Source organism: Protobothrops mucrosquamatus, unplaced genomic scaffold (genome assembly GCF_001527695.2).
Source record: "Protobothrops mucrosquamatus isolate PMUCROS unplaced genomic scaffold, P.Mucros_1.0 scaffold567, whole genome shotgun sequence".
Lineage (NCBI taxonomy): Eukaryota > Metazoa > Chordata > Lepidosauria > Squamata > Viperidae > Protobothrops > Protobothrops mucrosquamatus.
Window position 1 is genome coordinate 152,117 of NW_015386870.1, and position 18,712 is coordinate 170,828.

An 18,712-nucleotide genomic window follows, 5' to 3' on the forward strand; every position below is an offset into this window, starting at 1 on the left:
GGTTAAACTTCTCTTTCCGAATTCTGAATTCAAATTCTGTGGATTTTGCCACTGCTGCAACTTCTCCAAGTTGTACGTCCCAATCAGGTAATGACAGAACTGTATCTTTCTTCCAATATTGGGCAACAGTTAATTGTCCCTGCCATGAACATATGCATCTCATTAAACGGTGGTGTTTCTTGCTTTTTTCTGGGATCTTTCCAGCACTTTGGGGTTTTTTTTTTTCCCTACACGTCCACCTCGTGTGGTAAGAGGATGTTCTCCTGTTCACTGCAGTTTCCAACTTTTATGACTGTATGATTTGCCTACATGAGAAATTAGTGATAGAGTTGTAAATCTTTTGCAAAATATTTTGTAGCAATTTTTCCGGGTGAAGCTTATATTTTCAGAGAAATGCTGCCTAGATTGAGCTTCTTGGTGTCACATTCTAGTCTACCTTGGTGCCTTCTTTTAGATCTAGGGTAGATGAAGCCCTCACTGCAGTGTTTGTTAGAGAGACAGTAAGAAAGAGGGGCAGGGGGGAAAACCACTGAGTAAACTCTTAGCAAAACTCACCTGCTGGCCCATGCCAAATAAATTTCAATTCAATAAGTGATTACACCAGAGAACAGAAGTCAGATTCACACGGGGGCTGTTGACCTTTAAGAATAATTATCATCATCAGGGTCGCAAAACTCATCCAAGCAAAATAATTGGGAACGTCTCAATATCACATCTGATCCAATGTCAGGGGAAGGGAAGGAGTTAGCAGAAATGCCAATTAATTTTATCCCGTTCCTCTATTTTCAGCCTTCCAGCTCTTTGCAGGGCCCCGTTCAGCTTTTTTTTCTTCCCATGCTGAGAATTATGTCTTTAAATGTTAAGCTAACTATTTACTTTTAATCCTTACATTTCAATTGTCTCAGCCTTTGCTCTCCTGTTATTCTCTCTCTCTCTCTCTCTCTCTCTCTCTCTCTCTCTCTCTCTCTCTCTCTCTCTCTCTCTCTCTCTCTCTCTCTCTTTTTCTTCTTTCATACTCTGCCAGTTTTGCTTGTAAAAAAAAGAGAGAGAGACTTCTTCTCTAAGGTGACTTTATGGGTTTTTTCAGCAGGGTTTGATGAGCCAATTAAATTAATTAATAAAATTTAATTAATTAAATTAATCAGCAGAACACCCTAACATCAGTTCATTCCAATGACGACTCTCCTGTTTCTGGGGTTTAAAATTTCTCTCTCTCATTCAAAACCAATTTTATTTTTTTTTTGGCAACAGAACATCAGGGGAGCATTCAGCATGACCAGCTGGGTGACTAAAAAAAAAAAAAAAATGCCAGCTAGCTCCTGATCTGAGAGGGGGGAAAGATAGAAGAATTCCCTTGGGATGTAATTGAAGCATGGAAAACCCTGGATATTGCAGGCTCCTGGTGAGATAAGGGAGGAGTATGTGACAGGAGCCTGTCTAGTTGCTGCCTAATTAAGAGAAACACAAGAAAAATCTTGTGTTCGGCCCATGAATTCTCCAAAAATTCCTTCTCCTTTGAAAAAAAGACAAAACTCAGAAATCATTTATTTCCCCCCAAAGCTGAATGTTGAAGGGGAGAAAAAAAAATGCAGAGGAAATGTTTGGGAACGCGCTGTGCAGAAGAATGGCACTGCACCACAGGAGAAAATGCAGTAATTGCCAATCTCTTTGTTTCCCCTGTGGATGGTGCCCAAGTTGTGTGAATCCGCCAAGTTTTAATTCAAAATCTATATTCCAAGATGTTTAGCTTTGCTTCAAATACGAGATTCAAGAGCTTGAATGCAACAAGGTTCGATTCAAGCCAATTTAAAATATGATAAAGGAAGACTTAACTGTAAGTTATAAAATGGGAAGCATGAGATCACTTGCAAAAAAAAGAGGCAAAACTGCATGAAAATATCAGGGATATAGAGCAGGGATCTTCAAACTTGGCCCTTTTATGACTTGTGGACTTCAACTTCCAGAATTCCTCAGCCAACGTGCCTGGCTGAGGAATTCTGGGAGTTGAAATCCACAAGTCATAAAAGGGCCAAGTTCGAAGACCCCTGAAATAGAGGCTTCTAAGGTTTTATAATGGCAATACATATTTTAAAGACTTCTCTGACTAAAGATTCTTGTAAAGTGTGAATAGCAGGATTGGCAGTCTCCAAATTTTCCAGCAAAGAGCCAGTGAGGAAATTGTCCTGAACTAACACAGAAAGGATTAAAAGCCGTTTTAAAAGCTTTTTACTACTGTATGTATCTAAAAATCACCATCTGCATATCTACATTTTTTTTAAAAAAAGTTGAAGTATGTGTTTTGTCCCAATTCCACATTTATATCTACTATGAAATAAAGAAATGTTCTGCATTGTATACTATAAACTCTTATTTGAGAGATCTAATTAGAAGGCCAGATCCTGAAGTTGAAACTCAAGTACTTTGGCCACCTAATGAGAAGGAAGGACTCACTGGAGAAGAGCCTAATGCTGGGAAAGATGGAGGGCAAGAGAAGAAGGGGGCGACAGAGAATGAGGTGACTGGATGGAGTCACTGAAGCAGGAGGCCTGAGCTTAAAGGGACTCCAGAAGATGGTAGAGGACAGGAAGGCCTGGAGGAACGTTGTCCATGGGGTCGCGATGGATCGGACACGACTTTGCAACTAACAACAACAATTTGTCCATCATTATTTATTTATCTACTGTATCTATCATCCATCCATCCATCCATCCTTAATTTATATACCACATTTCACAAAAGAACTGAAGGCACCTCCGTAGACAGATTAACTCACAACAGGATAAGCAATACTCTGAAGGAAATTCAGACTGATGCCACTTGAGTTTTAAAGCAGGTGAGAAGTTCTTTTCTACATTCAAACTTTCTCCAAGTTAGAATCTATATGCTTAAGATCAGCACCTGGAATTTATACTGATGGGAAGTGAGATTTTTATTTTATGACTTGCATATCATTTATAGATGAGATAATGTGGCATTTCAGTACATTTTATTACCGGCTTCCTGTTGTTACCCATCATGGACTGATTAGACAGGGAGAAGCAGGGTAGTATAATAAAAAAACAAAAACAAAAACATGCATCTCAGACCCAGTCAGGCAATTAAAAACAACTCACTTGCTCAATACAAGAGGCAGAAGCAACAAGCTGCAGGGAAAAATGGGATTGGTGAAGTTTATTTGGTGAGAAGTGCAGAGAATGAAAGGAATGAAAAAGAAATGAAAGAGGAGAATGAAAGGATTGGAGTTTTCTAACTAGACTGATCATAGATACCAACAGGGTCAGATAAATTAACTGAGTATTACAGAAGGATAAAAGGTTAAAAGATAAAACACACTTCTGTCAAATAAAGCTGAGTTCCTTTATTCCTCTCTAAGGCAACCTGCTTAAACAACTTCTAACAGAAAAATAAGACCCCGAGAACAGAGCAGCTCTCCTCCAAGTTTTTGTGATAAGCAGGCTTTGTGGGAGTAGCCAAATTCATTGAACAACTACTTATATCATATCTAAAAAAAACAAAAAATCACAACCCATCACACCAGAGTTCTCTACTTATGTACTGTAAAAGGAAAGTCACATTTGAAATTCTGTAACTACAGAAAGTCTTCTGAATCTCAAATCTCTTTGAAATAATTCAAGTCACTTGATCTGAAAAGCAGATGGGATCAAGTTATTTTTGAGTGCATGCACCACTGTGAAGCTTTACACTCTTGTAACAATTTTCTCTCTATATAGATTCTGGTGTCTGTTTGTTTTTTTATATCTTTATGTGCCAGCACACTGAAGAAAGAAGCTGATGTGGTCTAGCATCATACTTTCTTCTGAAATCACTGCTGGCAGATCCTGTTCACAGACGAGGCTGCTGACACAGCCAGAATGACAAGGCAAGAGGCACATTTTATTCCTGCCTTTGAGGTGGAGAAGTGTTAATGGGATTCTCAATATTCCCACCTGATCTGGGTTGTGCTGCATAATTCTCTGATTTTGCTTTTAACATCACACATGCACAGATGTGTATGCTTAACGTACGATTTTTAACATCACACACATACACGTGGAGACACAGGTGTGGTGTGTGTGCGTGTGTGTTTAGTAAAGGGCGGATATATCCTTACAGTTTCCTATTAAAATGTTACACATCTAATAAAACACAGTCGCGTAGCAGATACAGCATATTAAAATCCTGCCTAAGCCTGCATGAGATACAAGTTAATGTTCCTATCAAATCTCCATATCGCCTTCCTCAATGGGATGTCCTTTAGATGGGCAGGCATCTACTGTGGGAACAATCCATAGAAAAGAAATATTTTGGGGAATATTAAAAAGGCAGAATATATTTCCGCAAAGGAATAATGGAAAGATCTTTAAAAAGGCTAACCCTAACTTCTCCACACACACACACCCAGCCAGACAACTCAGCAGAAACCAGCTTTTAGAAATGCAGATGTAATAATCCATTCAGGAAAGTTGGAGCCCTCCAGCTAGAAGCTGAAGAGATCAGGAAGACAAAGACCCTTAAAATCTACATACCCCACCCAAACTCTAAGACAGGAGATAATAGCATTAACCCACCACCATCAGAATACCAGAAAGGCACACTCAGACTCAGGTCAAAGTTCATGACTCAGGAACAACTCCAAACAAAAGCCCAAGAAGGTATTAAAAACCCACTCCTTGCTACATGTGCTCTCTCTTTTCTTCCAGAGCCATCTTTCTGTCAGGCTCTCCTCTTCAATAAATACAACTTTCTTTCTAAAGCAGTCACCATGTTGTTTATTCCCTGCTTGGACTGGACCCTGATGAAGACTTTTCCTTCAATACTACTATTAGTGATCTTGCGGAGACATTGTAGAAGTTGAAGTCTACTTTGTCTGGAGGATTTTATGATTTGATGTCACCTTAGGATGTTTCTAATTTTATATATATATAATGCTTACTCTCCATGTCTCTTTCCTTGTTTCATGGTATGTTATTTCATGCAAGGTCAACACGTTTTGACCTTCAAAGTGGGGTTCCTAATTTCTACAGGAGAATTGGCCTTTTGAACCTTAAAAAACAGCTATATCTACTCGCATAAAAGTCTTGCCATTATGAGTGTAGTCCACACATCAGAAGGCACATTAATGGGGCTGTTCTCCATCCTTCCTTGTAATATCTCAAGACCCTTTTTTATCATTTTCAATTATCTTTCATCACTTAAGAGTGGTGTTTTGTTTCGCAGCAGTGCTTTCTCTCTTTATCAGATTAAAGGAATCTAAAAACACAAATGAATGTCTGCAAGAAATTGGTGTCCAGAGAGCTTAAATTGGGACCATTGTCCTCGAAAAGGTGAAGACCACACAAAACATTTGGAAACAGAGGTTCAAAATTGTAAAGCTGATGGACCCACATCACTTATCTAGGGAGGGTTTATACAGTATGTATGTGAGAAGGATAAATCAAGATGGGAGATGGAGTGTGTGTGTGTGTGTATGTGTGTTTAATTATGCTATTACTTATCTTCATATGTTTTGCAGCTCAATATGACATGGAACTTTTTGGTTTGCAGCAATGCAGATCAGAGGTGGCCATAAGTTATCAACCACCTTCTTAAAACAAGAAAGGGTAGCATCTATTCAAACAATAGTAGTCCTGCAACTTTTATAAGTGGTATATTTTTAAATTATAAATGTTGAACTTACACTGAATAAATTCTTTATTACAGCCAAAGGCCAGAAACTTAAAATAGCCCACAAAAACAGAAGGTCCACCAGACATCAGTACAATATATAATAAAACAAGCAGTAACATGAAAGTGAAAAGAGATTATTTAGTACAACTGGAGGGAGGGAGAGAGTTTACCAATTTAGCTTGCAGCCCCTTATTATGTTTTGCTGTTCTCTATATGCTACCAAAGAAACATTTGCTAGTTTATAAATAGCAGGAAGCTGCTGGTCCACAAGTAAATCCACAAGGAATAATTTATCATGGAGACTCTGAAAGTTTGCTAAAAGGGGAATAGCATGCACACTGCATAGATCCCAGTAAAAATTGCAATATAACAAAACCCATCCAATTGCCCCAAGCAGTTACAATCTTTCTGAGAGGTTCCAGTAAATCTGTCTTCCAGCAGAGCAGATGGGAAACTACACTTAACTCTTTTTAAATGTAGAAGACTTCTGATTTAAGAAGCATTGGAACTGGATCTTAGTCCGTGAACAGCTTGATCTCAGATTAAGGTTGTTGTACACATATAATGGTTTCTTCTATTAATTAGCTTAATATAATAAATATCATGGGTTTTTTTTTTAAGATACCCAATATAAGAAATAAGAGACAACTACAGAAGGAAACAAGATATTTACCTTTCACTGTTGGCATAGCCCTTTTGGAGAAAAGCCTATGTTGGTACCCCAGGGGCTATCAGCTCCACCCGGGCACAAAATGAATTGTCTAGAAGCCCGGAACTCTGAAAAATTAGCAATCTATAGACACATAGACATTGACAATATCTATAAACTATGCAATAGAGACAATCAACCAGCCAAAAAAGGAAAGGGAACAAAAAGATTCTTTAGAAGCATTGATGATATTACCTACTTTGGGTAATGAAACGTCTGCAAGAAAACAAGGAAGCTCAGAGAGCATCAAGGACCCCTCATTTCAACCCCGAGTCACAAATATTCTCTTTTATTAGTGTTTATAGAATTTAGTGTCTAAAGAATGGAGGCCTTTGAACTATGGTGCTGGAGAAGACTCCTGAGAGTCCCCTGGACTACAAGGCATTCAAACCGGTCAGTCCTAGAGGAGATCAACCCTGACTGCTCTTTAGAAGGCCAGATCCTGAAGTTGAAACTCAAATACTTTGGCCACCTAATGAGAAGGAAGAACTCGCTGGAGAAGAGCCTGATGCTGGGAAAGATGGAGGGCAATAGAAGAAGGGGACGACAGAAAATGAGGTGGCTGGATGGAGTCACTGAAGCAGTAGGCGTGAGCTTAAATGGACTCCAGAAGATGGCAGAGGACAGGAAGGCCTGGAGGAACGTTGTCCATGGGGTCGCGATGGGTCGGACACGACTTCGCAATTAACAACAACAACAATAGAGATTCTCAGTCATCCAGGTCCAAAGGTGCTTTTTCAAGAGGCAACTGGACTTTCTTTTTTTTCTTTGAAGATGTTTCGCTTCTCATCCAAGAGGCTTCTTCTTCAGTCCTTTATTACTGAATTGTCTTTCTAAAGATCTGATTGATGGCTTGCTCCAAGCCTCCACAGGTTTTTCAGTCCCACGTGGTTATCAGCTGCCGCATAACATTTGCTGAATATGGGTCAGATATAAACACCTGCCTGTTCTCTCTGGGCAAAATCTGCAATTCTCAAAGCCTTTTAGAGCCTCCAGCTGAGAAACGCTGCGCAGAGGCGGTGCCATTATAAAAGCCTGGTTAAGTGGAACAACTTTCTTCACACACCAATTGTCCTCAAATGCCCGCACAGGTCAAGGGAATTATGGGTCACTTAATTCCCGGAAGTCAAAGAACATCCACATTTCAAACTGCACCAGCACTTAAGCTGAACGGATGTTTGTCGGCAACTGCTCTAATTCAGGCCAAGTGTAAAAACAATAAAGCCATACTTAAAAAGCCACATTCTACAAAGTGCACACAGGTGAAATGCACACTAGAAACTACATACATACACACAATTAGATGTTGCTAAGCTAAATCTCCCTTGGCACTTGCCAGTAAAGAAAAAGTGGGTGGGTATGTTTGAATAAACAGCACATATGCTAGTTTAGAGACACGGAGTGAATGCCAATATATGTCCAGTATGAAAGTAAAAAGGCTGGTTTTAAAACAATCATAGGAAATGTAAGCGATCTGAGGCTCTTTCCCCAAAAACTATATTTGAAGGAAGATATGCTACTATAATGCTCTTCAACTTAATTAGGTTAGTGAAAAACCCAGCAGCTGTATTTATATCATAGGCTAAGTTCAGTTAGTTCTTGGTCAGGCTTTTTTTTAGCTTAATATATTGGGCAACAATATGTTGTTAGCTGTTAATTGAATATATTCTGCAGACTCCAACATCGGTTAATTCAACAAACAAGATGATTTTGTTGTGTGAACTGAGCCTTCAATTATCCATACAAAAGAATGTTGTAACTTATATATAAGAGCCGTGGTGGTGCAGTGGTTAGAAAGCAGCACTGCAGGCTAATTCTGTCGGCTAACTGCAGTTCGGCAGTTTGATCCTGACTGGCTCAAGGTTGACTCAGCCTTCCATCCTTCCGAGGTCGGTAAAATGAGGACCCAGATTATTTGGGGGCAAGATACTGACTCTCTAAACTGCTTAGAGAGGGCTGTAAAGCACTATGAAGTGATATGAAGGTCTTATTGCTATTGCTATATATTATCTCAGTATGTCATCCCTACAATAATGATTTTCAATGACAAGAAAATAGATTTTGGATTGAATGTCAGGGGGGGAAATCTTAACAGTAAGAAGAATTTGACACTGGGACTAATGACCAACAATCAGCTAGGTGCATTCAAATTGAATTTGGATAAATATTTGGCAAGGTTGTTCATCTGAAATTGATAAGTACCAGAGAGGGAATTAAAACCTAAAATCCACAGCAAAAAATCTTTATATAGAAATGGCAAAATTCCCAGTTTATACTTTTAAGATTAATATCTGAAGAGCCGTGATGGCACAGTGGTTAGAATGCAATATTGCAGGCTGATTCTGCCCACTGCCAGCAGTTTGATCCTGACTGGCTCAAGCCTTCCATTCTTCCGAGGTTGGTACAATGAGGACCCAGATTGTTGGGGGCAATAGGCTGACTCTGTAAATTGCTTAGAGAGGGCTGTAAAGCACTATGAAGCAATATATAAGTCTAAGGGCTATTGCTAATGCTATCTACATTCGCAACAAATTCCTCTTCAGCTAGCTATTGTCAGAATTCTACTTCAATGTTCTCATATCATTTCTCAATCTACTGTAGCCCTGGCCTACTTTTTTTTAATGTACCCTTAAAAACTGCTCAAAAATGCCAACCGTGATGTAGGTCACAATAATCCAATTTAATTGCTCTGGCAAAGGCAAACATCAAGATACTATCTTTTTTTTTAAAGAACACTAAATAGCAAATATTGTCCCTGAAAAAGGAACAGTGCTCAGACATGTTGGGCAAGAAGCCCAATTTGATCTTGTGATTGTTATTGTAATTTCCCTTGAAATGTCATGAAAATTGGACTGTTTCATTTGCTTCTTTAGTCAATGTTTCTTGACACTATGCCTTTTTTTTTAGCTTCAAAAGCAGTAATTGTCTAACTATTTTGATTAAGAAAATGTGATTGGAGAAAACAAGGTTAAAATTTCAAACTGTGTAGATGCTCAAAAACCAGAACGTAATGTTGCTGTTTAGTCAGCAGGTAGAATTTCCCTGATCTCAACTAGTGGGAAATATTTTAGTTTCCTCAATCATCTTTAAGTATGACAGCTTCAGTCTAGTCTCACATTATTCCCTTCCTATTTATAGTGTGAAAAACCCATCCCATCTCTTTTGGGACGCTGCAACCATCATAAATATGAACCAGTTGCCAAGTGTCTGAATTTTGATCATTTGATCAAGGGGATGCTGAAAAATGGTCATCAGTCACTTTTTTCAGTGTCGTAACTGTGAACAGTCACTAAATGAACTGTTGTAAGTCAAGGATTATCTGTACTGTCAGTGTATATTTTCTCTCTGTTTCTATCTTTACACAGGATGAAACAGATGTCTGTTGTTTGGATTAGCACTTAATGCAAAAGTGTTTTTTATTGTCCTAAGCCTGAATGTTATATTATTGTTTGTGTGTCCACATGCACAATTTTTGCAAAGAAGAATGCATAAACATAAAAAGGAATGTGTTCATTTTCCTACGAAGTCTGCTTAATATATTTTTTTTCTTATACAGCTTCTCCCTGAATTCGCTATATTTAAATGCAAGGAAACTATAACATTTATTTTTAAAACGCAATTTCATAAAATGAAAAGCAGAGACATCGCCCTGCCAACAAAAGTGTGTATAGTCAAGGCCATGGTTTTCCCAGTTGCAACATATGGATGTGAAAGTTGGACCATAAGAAAGGCTGAGCGACAAAGAATTGAGGCCTTTGAACTATGGTGCTGGAGAAGACTCCTGCAAGTCCCTTGGACTGCAAGGCGTTCAAACCAGTCAGTCCTGGAGGAGATCAACCCTGACTGCTCTTTAGAAGGCCAGATCCTGAAGTCGAAACTCAAATACTTTGGCCACCTAATGAGAAGGAAGGACTCACTGGAGAAGAGCCTGATGCTGGGAAAGATGGAGGGCAAGAGAAGAAGAGGACGACAGAGAATGAGGTGGCTGGATGGAGTCACTGAAGCAGCAGGCGTGAACTTAAATGGACTCCAGAAGATGGTAGAGGACAGGAAGGCCTGGAGGAATGTTGTCCATGGGGTTGCGATGGGTGGGACACGACTTCGCAATTAACAACAACAACAAATCAAAGTAAGTAAGCTATGGATCTATCAAAATGAGACCATAATCAAAGAAACTTTTGACAAGAAATCCTAAAGCAGGGCAGAAAATGATATAAGTTCCCTCAAGAAACATACAATCCATAAGTCTGTACCTTAATAGTTGTACCTCCACTAGATCACCATTATAGGACCCTGTAGACTAGATCCAGAAGATCACATTAGAGTCTTTAATACTGTTATTAAGCCAGCATTACCAGATAAAGGAGTCATTGGAGGGCTGTCTCTGCCCCTTCCTCTTCTCTAGCTCTTGAATTCTATAAATTTCACTTTTTTTATCTGCAGATAGGCCCCAAACCAACTAATATCACATTATAAGGAGTTTTAGATGTTACTTATTTAGTTATTTAATCATTATATCTATATATCTATATAACTATATCAATCTCCACCCACAGGCTTCTACAATAATACAACAATTTTATAGAAATGGAAAGGATAAAAACAACAAGCCATTTGCCACTGAAAACAATAACATGATCTTTAAAAAAAATAACTAACACACTTGGACAAATAAAATTGTTTCCAGAGAGCAATTGGAGAGAATGTGTTGTACATAAATTTGTCTTTGATCCCTATTAGAATTACTTGTGAAAGCTGTATATTTGGAAAGGGTGTGGATACTTTTCTATGTGACACAATTCATTGGTGAATCTGTTTCAGTTTAAAATTACAAAAAAAACACAAAAAACCCAAACAATTCTGTTCGTTACAGTGACTTGCTCAATTGCAGTCTCTACTCACTTGGAAAATAAAGTAGACCAGGGCCCCTCTAACTTTGACGTACCACAATTTCATACCCTCCCCACCAATTGCATTAGGTTTATGTAAGAATTAAATACACCACTGTCAGGTGCCAAGGATCAGGACCATAGGTTAAGTTGCAGTTAAGAAAATTTATTGCTTAAGCCTATATACAAGAATCTTGTCAACTAACGTTCAATGCTATAATGCCACTAGAGAAGGGTCAATGGAATTCAAGAGGGGTTGGGTTTGCACCATTTATGGCAGTGTAATAACTTTAGGCTGATGACTCACTTAACTCTTCCCCCCAGCCCTGCCTGCTCTTCTCCTACATCCACTTATTAAAATACAATGTAACTTTCACCTTACTCTCTTGACTAAAGCTTACTTTTATCAGTATCAATGGCTTGGTTATCTTTTAAAGTTCCCCTTTAGCTTATCTATTGCCATCCTTTTTCCCCTCATTTGAGAAGGCTGGGCATTTAAATTAATGAATAAGCTTACTTTCTACAGATATTCAAAAGACTACGGCTATTCTACCACACGGTGCTCTGATGAATGGCAGATGAGGTTGACAGATGGCTCGGCCCACGGATTTAGTCATCCATGGAAACACACTTGAGTTTTCTTTCCCACTTTCCTTGTGCAAAGCCAATCAACTCAACTCCCCACCCCATCCCAGTTTACTCACAACCCCCCGGGGATGGCAACCCATAATTGGAGAACAGCAGTGATCCAAACTGTATTTTAGTCTAGTGGAGAAAATATGCTCAGATTAGGTCCCATGAAGACTATTGCATCATGATAAGGTTCTTGCTGAGAAAATTATGTGTATGCATTGGGGGGTGGGAGGGGGAAGAGGCTCCTTTCTTGCAATATACTTAAAACAATTTTTGGCTTTTTCAAAAAAATACCCCTGTTTTATGTGAAGTGTATAAGGCTGCTGTCATTTGAACCCCATGTCTAATTTTTGTTACTAAAAAAAATGAAATTCATCCCTTTCATCATGTATTGCCTTCATAATCTGGCCTCTGCTTCATAGCAGAAACTCTCCTTTATATTCAATTCCATTCCATTACAGCTACAGTTGATTATTTTCATACGCTAGAATGTAGATGGCCAACAGGCAGCCCCCATGCCTTCACTTGAGCCATAAGGACCTATTTCACCAAAGTGCCTTCATCGCTTTGTCGTTTACCATGTTTCAACCAACTCCATCTCAAGCAACTCAAAACTCTTCCAAAAAGTAACCATGGGACACAAAGGGGTGCGTCTACTTACATGTAATGTAAGTGAGGATTCTTATCGAACGCCCGCGGCTGGATGCTTCGGAGCCCTGAGTTCGTGATTGTCCTGCAAAAAGATGCAAAAGGACAGGAAAAGCAACCCATGAAGAAAGAATCAGTGAACGTCAGGCATTCAGAGATCTCACGTTAATATTGAATCAGAAGAGATAATTGGAAGACTATCCTGCCAGCCTGAATCTAGAGGCCTTTAAAACATTCCCACACATCCACCCCCCCAATCGGGGAACGAATCTGTCAAGATCGTTTTTTCTCAGTACCGGGGCAGCCAAATATGTCAACTACAATTATTTGAATTCAGTTTCTTTTTTGAATAACTTTTCCACTAAAATTCAAAAGCATTTAGTGCACACTTCTGCAAACATGCCTCTCTCTCTTTTTTGGCAATTCTCCCTAAGGTACACAGATTTTTAAAGCATTTTCCTTAATATAATACACTTTTGTGTCTGTCTGTCTGTCTGTCTGCCTATCTCTCTCTCTCTCCCTATCTATATATCTATCTTTATATCTTTCCCTCTCTCTCTTTATATATATAAAGAGAGAGGGAAAGATAGAAAGATAGATATATCTTTATATATATAAAGAGAGAGAGAGAGAGAGAGAGAGAGAGAGAGAGAGAGAGAGAGAGAGAGGAATCCCCTCAGAGGATAAGATGCAGCAACAAGCTGTCCCATGATTAATTTAGCCTCAGTGTGTATCATTTCCACAATTCCAAATGTGGGGAGAATACCAGCCATCTTTGCATAGCTATTTTAAGGATTTCTAAGGCAAAATGAAGCATTTCATCTGCCTAAGGCATTAGTTCAATGCTTTCTGACAGCTTTAGTCTCAAACAAACGAAGCATATATATCAAAGTCAGATCATCAGTTCATTAACCCTCAGAATGTTCTACAACTTGAGCTGCTAACATGGGTTACCCCAGATATTGTTCAGTTACAACTCCCAGCATCCCTTGCCATTTGCCCTGCTTTGTATGGATTCTGGAAGTTTCTAGAACAGTGACATCTGCCATTCCATAAAGTGACTCTAAATTAAATCAGATTTCTAAACTAAATTCAGCAACTTGAGGTGAACTGTTGAATCAAACCGAAGACCTCTACATCCATTTAAACAATTTAAAATCTTGTCCCTTAATCAGTTTGGAAGTCAGAATCAGATTGATTCAAAGGGATGAGTCAAATTGGAGTCCAAAGCCAATCAATTTTCTGAATCAATATGGAGGTCTGAATCAGGTTATAGATCTAAATCAAATCCATGTTTCAGATTGTTGTTGTTGTTGTTTTGCCTGACTTCCATGTCTCTAGCAGGATTTCAGTAGGCCAAGGAAACACTCGGTCACTGAGCGACAGATGGTTCCCAAGCAACCAAAAATTGCATGCAGTGACCAAACATCTTGATAGAAAATGAATAGCAGTCCGTGCCCAGCATTCAAGTATTACCGGTACTTTCCATCTCTCCATTATTTTCTTATGGCTTATAGTAACGTACAACTTAAAGTATGTATTTTCATTTATAAATCATCTCTTTAGAGATACAAACATACACACACTATGTATATTCTGTACATATAGGCTATAGCTATACCTAATGAAAGCATACAATTCCTTGTAAACTCAATGAATAATAACATATGTTCCCCAATTTTTTTTAAAAAGTACTTGCTTGTACTTTTGTAAACCAAATGAATAATAACATATGTTCCCCCATTTTTTTTAAAAAAAGTACTTGCTTATTTGAACGTTGCTGTTTCAGTTATCCACTGGATTTCTATTTCCAATTAATAATACTAATATATGATAATAAAATACTTGCAATGAACAGTAAATTCTGTATGTACTATCTCTTTATAATTCTTTAACTAGGCCAAAAAAATGGGAAAGTAATCACAGCAAGAACAATCAAATAAAAGAGTCACAAATGTCATAAGATTAATGGTGTTATCAACAAGTATAGAAAGCATCCAACTAAAAGTCTAAATTTAACATTGTGGCTTGTACATTTTCACCTACCAAACAAATCAGAAAGTTTTTCTGACAGAATGTCTCGTAAGCCATAAATGCGTTTCTGATTGTTTCTGACACAATGAATATGCTTTGTAAGAGTATCAAGTGCCATATTTTATATTCTCCTCCTGTAAAGGAATATGTCTATATCTATTCCTTTGATTTTGTTTTTAAAATCCTTCACTAGCAGAAACACAGAGACACAATCATAATTCCAGCACTAAATTTAGAGAAATTCTGAACAAGCCACTTACGATGTAACATGGGCAATTCCTACAGAGGACATTTGATTCTTGGAGCTAAGTTACAGAATAACTTAGCAAAATGGTGTTGTTGATTTGTGGTGAGACTCAGGTGAGTTACTGTAGCATTTGCTTTCTTGACAGAAGGCATTTAACAAATTTAAATTCCTGAGATATGTTTAGCATGGAAGTTCTCAGAGTAGGAACTTGAAATTGATAAACCTGAAATTCACAATGGCTAAGCCTTAGCAGAATGCTCAGTATGGACATGGATTCCCAGCTATGTTTTAGAATGGGGGTCTCTAACCTTGGGAATTTGAAGACATGTGGACTTCAACTCCCAGAATTCCCCAGCTGGCTGAGGAATTCAGAGAGTTGTAGTTCACATATCTTAAAGTTGTCAAGTTAGAGCAGGGGTATCAAACCTCTGGCCTGTGGGCTGGATGCGTCATGGCAAAACCGTGCCCACCCCATTGCCGGCAATGGAAAAAAAGTCGTGATATGTCATGACACATCACGTGACATTGCGAGTTTGACACTCCTACTTTAGAATGATCTATAAAGTCCCATATGCATTTCAAGGCAGGTGATTTGAAGGTAAATTGGCAAGTCAATGGTCTACCAAAAAGCAATAAAGGAAGCTGGTCTGCAAGAAGCAAGCATTTCTGTCCAAGCATCCAAGTCTAAATCCAAACTACAAATTCTCCACAGAATGAATTATTGGAATTACCAGCTATATGAAATGAACCGAGATTCTAACTTCTTTGGTCACCTAATCTAAGTTGCAGTTAGGATCAGTAATCTGTAGACTTCACCTTTGGATAACTGTCATGGATTTGCAGTTCCAGAACTAAATTTGATTGCTCACCTATTGATGTTGGCTTATTTGGTGCAAGAACATGCCTCCTCAGCAAAAGCTCAACTCTCTGTTTTGTTTCAAAAAATGGCCAAAGGAGGTAACAAAGTGAATGCACATTTTTCAAATTCAGTGAAACACTTCTAAATCCAAGTTCAGCCATGCATATTGAACCACAAACCCAGAAGAGAACATTTGGTCTTAAACTCAGTAAGCAGGTCAAATATTCATACGAGAAACATACTTTACCTACGATTTCTTTTGATAGTGTAGAGGAACAGACCTGGTCAACCTTTGCTTGTTCTCACAAACTGAGACAAAAATACTCAAAAACACAATACTCACAATCTCTGGAGTCCTGTGTACAGCTCCATGTCTACGGCATGCAAAGTCTGCAAATTCTTCCAGTACTCTATGTATCTATAGAGAGATAATGGGGTGGGGAAGAAAGATGATCACTTTTAGTACAGAAATACCATGCAACAACTTTCAGAGGAACCATTGACTGTGCGGTAGAACCAGGGGTGGAAAAAGCATTGACAAATCTCTGAAGTTGATGGGTTTCATCATGATTTGAGCTGGTTTATTTATGATGCCAGATCCATGCACCATATAACTTTATGATGCCTGGAACTGGTATAAGTGAGCTGAATTTGCCAAGGCAGCAAGCAAACCTTGATAGGGCAGGAAATAATGAAAGAAGACTTCCTAAGAAGGAAGAATTACTCAAATGTATTGATCCTATTAAATGGATGCAATTTTAAACCATTTGATATTGCTTTGCATATAAACTAAGTACAGTTAGGATTCAGTACTTAGTCTATTAACTGTATAGAGTAACAGAGCAAAACCTTTAGCAAAAGAGTGCCTCTGATTAACTGATACATTCAACATATGTATTTCCTTAAATTACCTCCTACAGCTGTGGTTTTCAACTTTTTCTTCACCACGGACCCCCTTTAAATACATTTTGTGGCCATGGACCATGGCCACAGACCCTCAAGACTTAACTCAAGATTTAAATCATAATATTTCTTCAAGCCTTCATGGACCCCTTATAATGATATTGCAAACCTTAGGTTGAGAACCAATGTACTACAGTATCTTCAAGATAAAGAAGAAACAACGCCTCTTCTATGGGGAAGCCCCCAATTTGAAGTAGGTAACGCCCTAAACACAAACAAAGAATATTTTTTTTCTTCAAAATACTGTTTCCTTTCCTAGGCATAGTTATTTTTTTTTTTAAAAAAAAGACTCTTTTTTTCCTCATTTCACAAATTCACTGAAGAAAACCCTGCTAATAAATCAATTTTGTCATTATTAATTAATCAAGAGCTCTTATTGCTCAAACTGATAGAGAAAAGATAAAAAAAACAAAGAACTAAACAACCAATCAGGACTGCTATACAATAGCTTGGGGCCTATTTGAATGTGTACCCCCCCTTTTTTTTTTGAAGTTGTACACTTTAATGGGCACACTACTGCAGCTTTCTGAGGTACTTAAATTGTGGTTCTTCTTTTTAACTGAACACGTTTAAAGTATGTGCACCCTGCTTTTTTGGAAAAAATGTTGCCCAAGACAGTTTCCGATTAAAGGCACACAATATAAAATATAGACATGCCACAACAAATTAATGCAAAGCAAAATCACAACAAGCTATATTAATAGGAGGAGAAACTAAAATAAAAAAATCTTTAACATTAAAAACTGTAAATGATGTTTTAGATAGTTTAGACATACAATTTCAGCATAGCAGTAAAATCTCTAGTATAAAATGTAGTATTTGCAATCAGGAAACATTCTAAATGCATCCAAAACTTTCTTAGGCAAAAGTCTCAGGGAAGACCCAGAATAGAAGACCCATCTGTCTATGCTATGCTGTCTATGCTATGACAATATTCCTTCAACCAGAGAATTTCTTCCTAAACCTAAGAATTTGGGGAGTTGAAAGTACAAATATGTAGGAGACACGAAGTTGAAGATAGTGATTTGAGATACCCAGTTTGGTCACAGTATGAAAGACAGAAGAAATATATCCAGCCCTAAAAGTATATGTAAGCCTTAGGCTCCATTTCCAGAGTCCTCACTCAGATGGATTTAAAGACATACTATTCGCCAAAAAAATTATGGATAGTAAGTTTTGATGGCTTCATCTTCCATCACCTCTCCCACTATCTCACTTCACTATATAGCTGAGTTGTTGGTTTTTTTTTAAAAAAAAATGATGGCTTTGTGATTTTGAATAATTGTGAGACTGATTAGTGTTTCAATTGAAACCTCATTTCTGTTAAGTGAAATATTCCTGTTCTAGGCCAAGACATTTTGAACAATCATTTCCCAAATCCATGACATTGCTGCGCACTCATTAATTACTGGGCTTTGTTCTCCACTTCTTAGTGATTTTTCTTTACAAAAATAATAGTCAAAAAAATCTGGATTTCGTACATACCATTTCACGATGTCTTTGTGATTAATGAAACTTAATTAACCCTAGTATCTTAATTTCTTTACACAACTTTCCCAAGTGTATATGGTTGCACATACATTTTGCATGCAGGGATTTCTACCTGTACATCAATTTCATATAAGGATTCCCAGTTGGAATTGAAACTGATTAAAAATTAAAAATATTAGATTTACTGTGCACAATCTATACGCACAAGACAAGACTGCATTAGCCCCATCTTTTAGCAGCTCCAATTCCTCACCTCTTTTAACAAAATGGAGATGTATTTTCACGGGAGATATTCAGCAGTAACATAGGTAAGCATCCATTTTGTATTTTCAATTATGCTAAGAGTGAAGGTGTGTTCTTCAAACATTAATGTAATGGCAACTATTGTTGTAAATGTGTCTTTACTGTATCAGTCTCTATGAGCCCAGATATTCTGACACACATGCCATAAAAGAAGGACAACCGAAACACATCTGTCACATTTGACACATTTCAATGCAACCTATTAGTAGATAATAAAGCTAGGCTAACATCTGCAGAGAGACTGCAGTGTTATGTTTAACAATACAATG

At 38.0% G+C, this 18,712-nt stretch overlaps 1 protein-coding gene across 1 annotated transcript in view; it reads right to left on the bottom strand.

Annotated features, from left to right (window-relative positions):
* The window catches only part of NTRK3 (neurotrophic receptor tyrosine kinase 3), a 217,295-nt gene that overhangs the window by 126,559 nt on the left and 72,024 nt on the right, over positions 1 to 18,712 (bottom strand). The window contains exons 2-3 of the mRNA XM_029284397.1: positions 16,030 to 16,104; positions 12,560 to 12,631 (exon numbers count right to left, since the gene is read on the bottom strand). Coding sequence (XP_029140230.1) covers positions 12,560 to 12,631; positions 16,030 to 16,104 — 147 coding nt within the window. The remainder of the gene's footprint in view (positions 1 to 12,559; positions 12,632 to 16,029; positions 16,105 to 18,712) is intronic.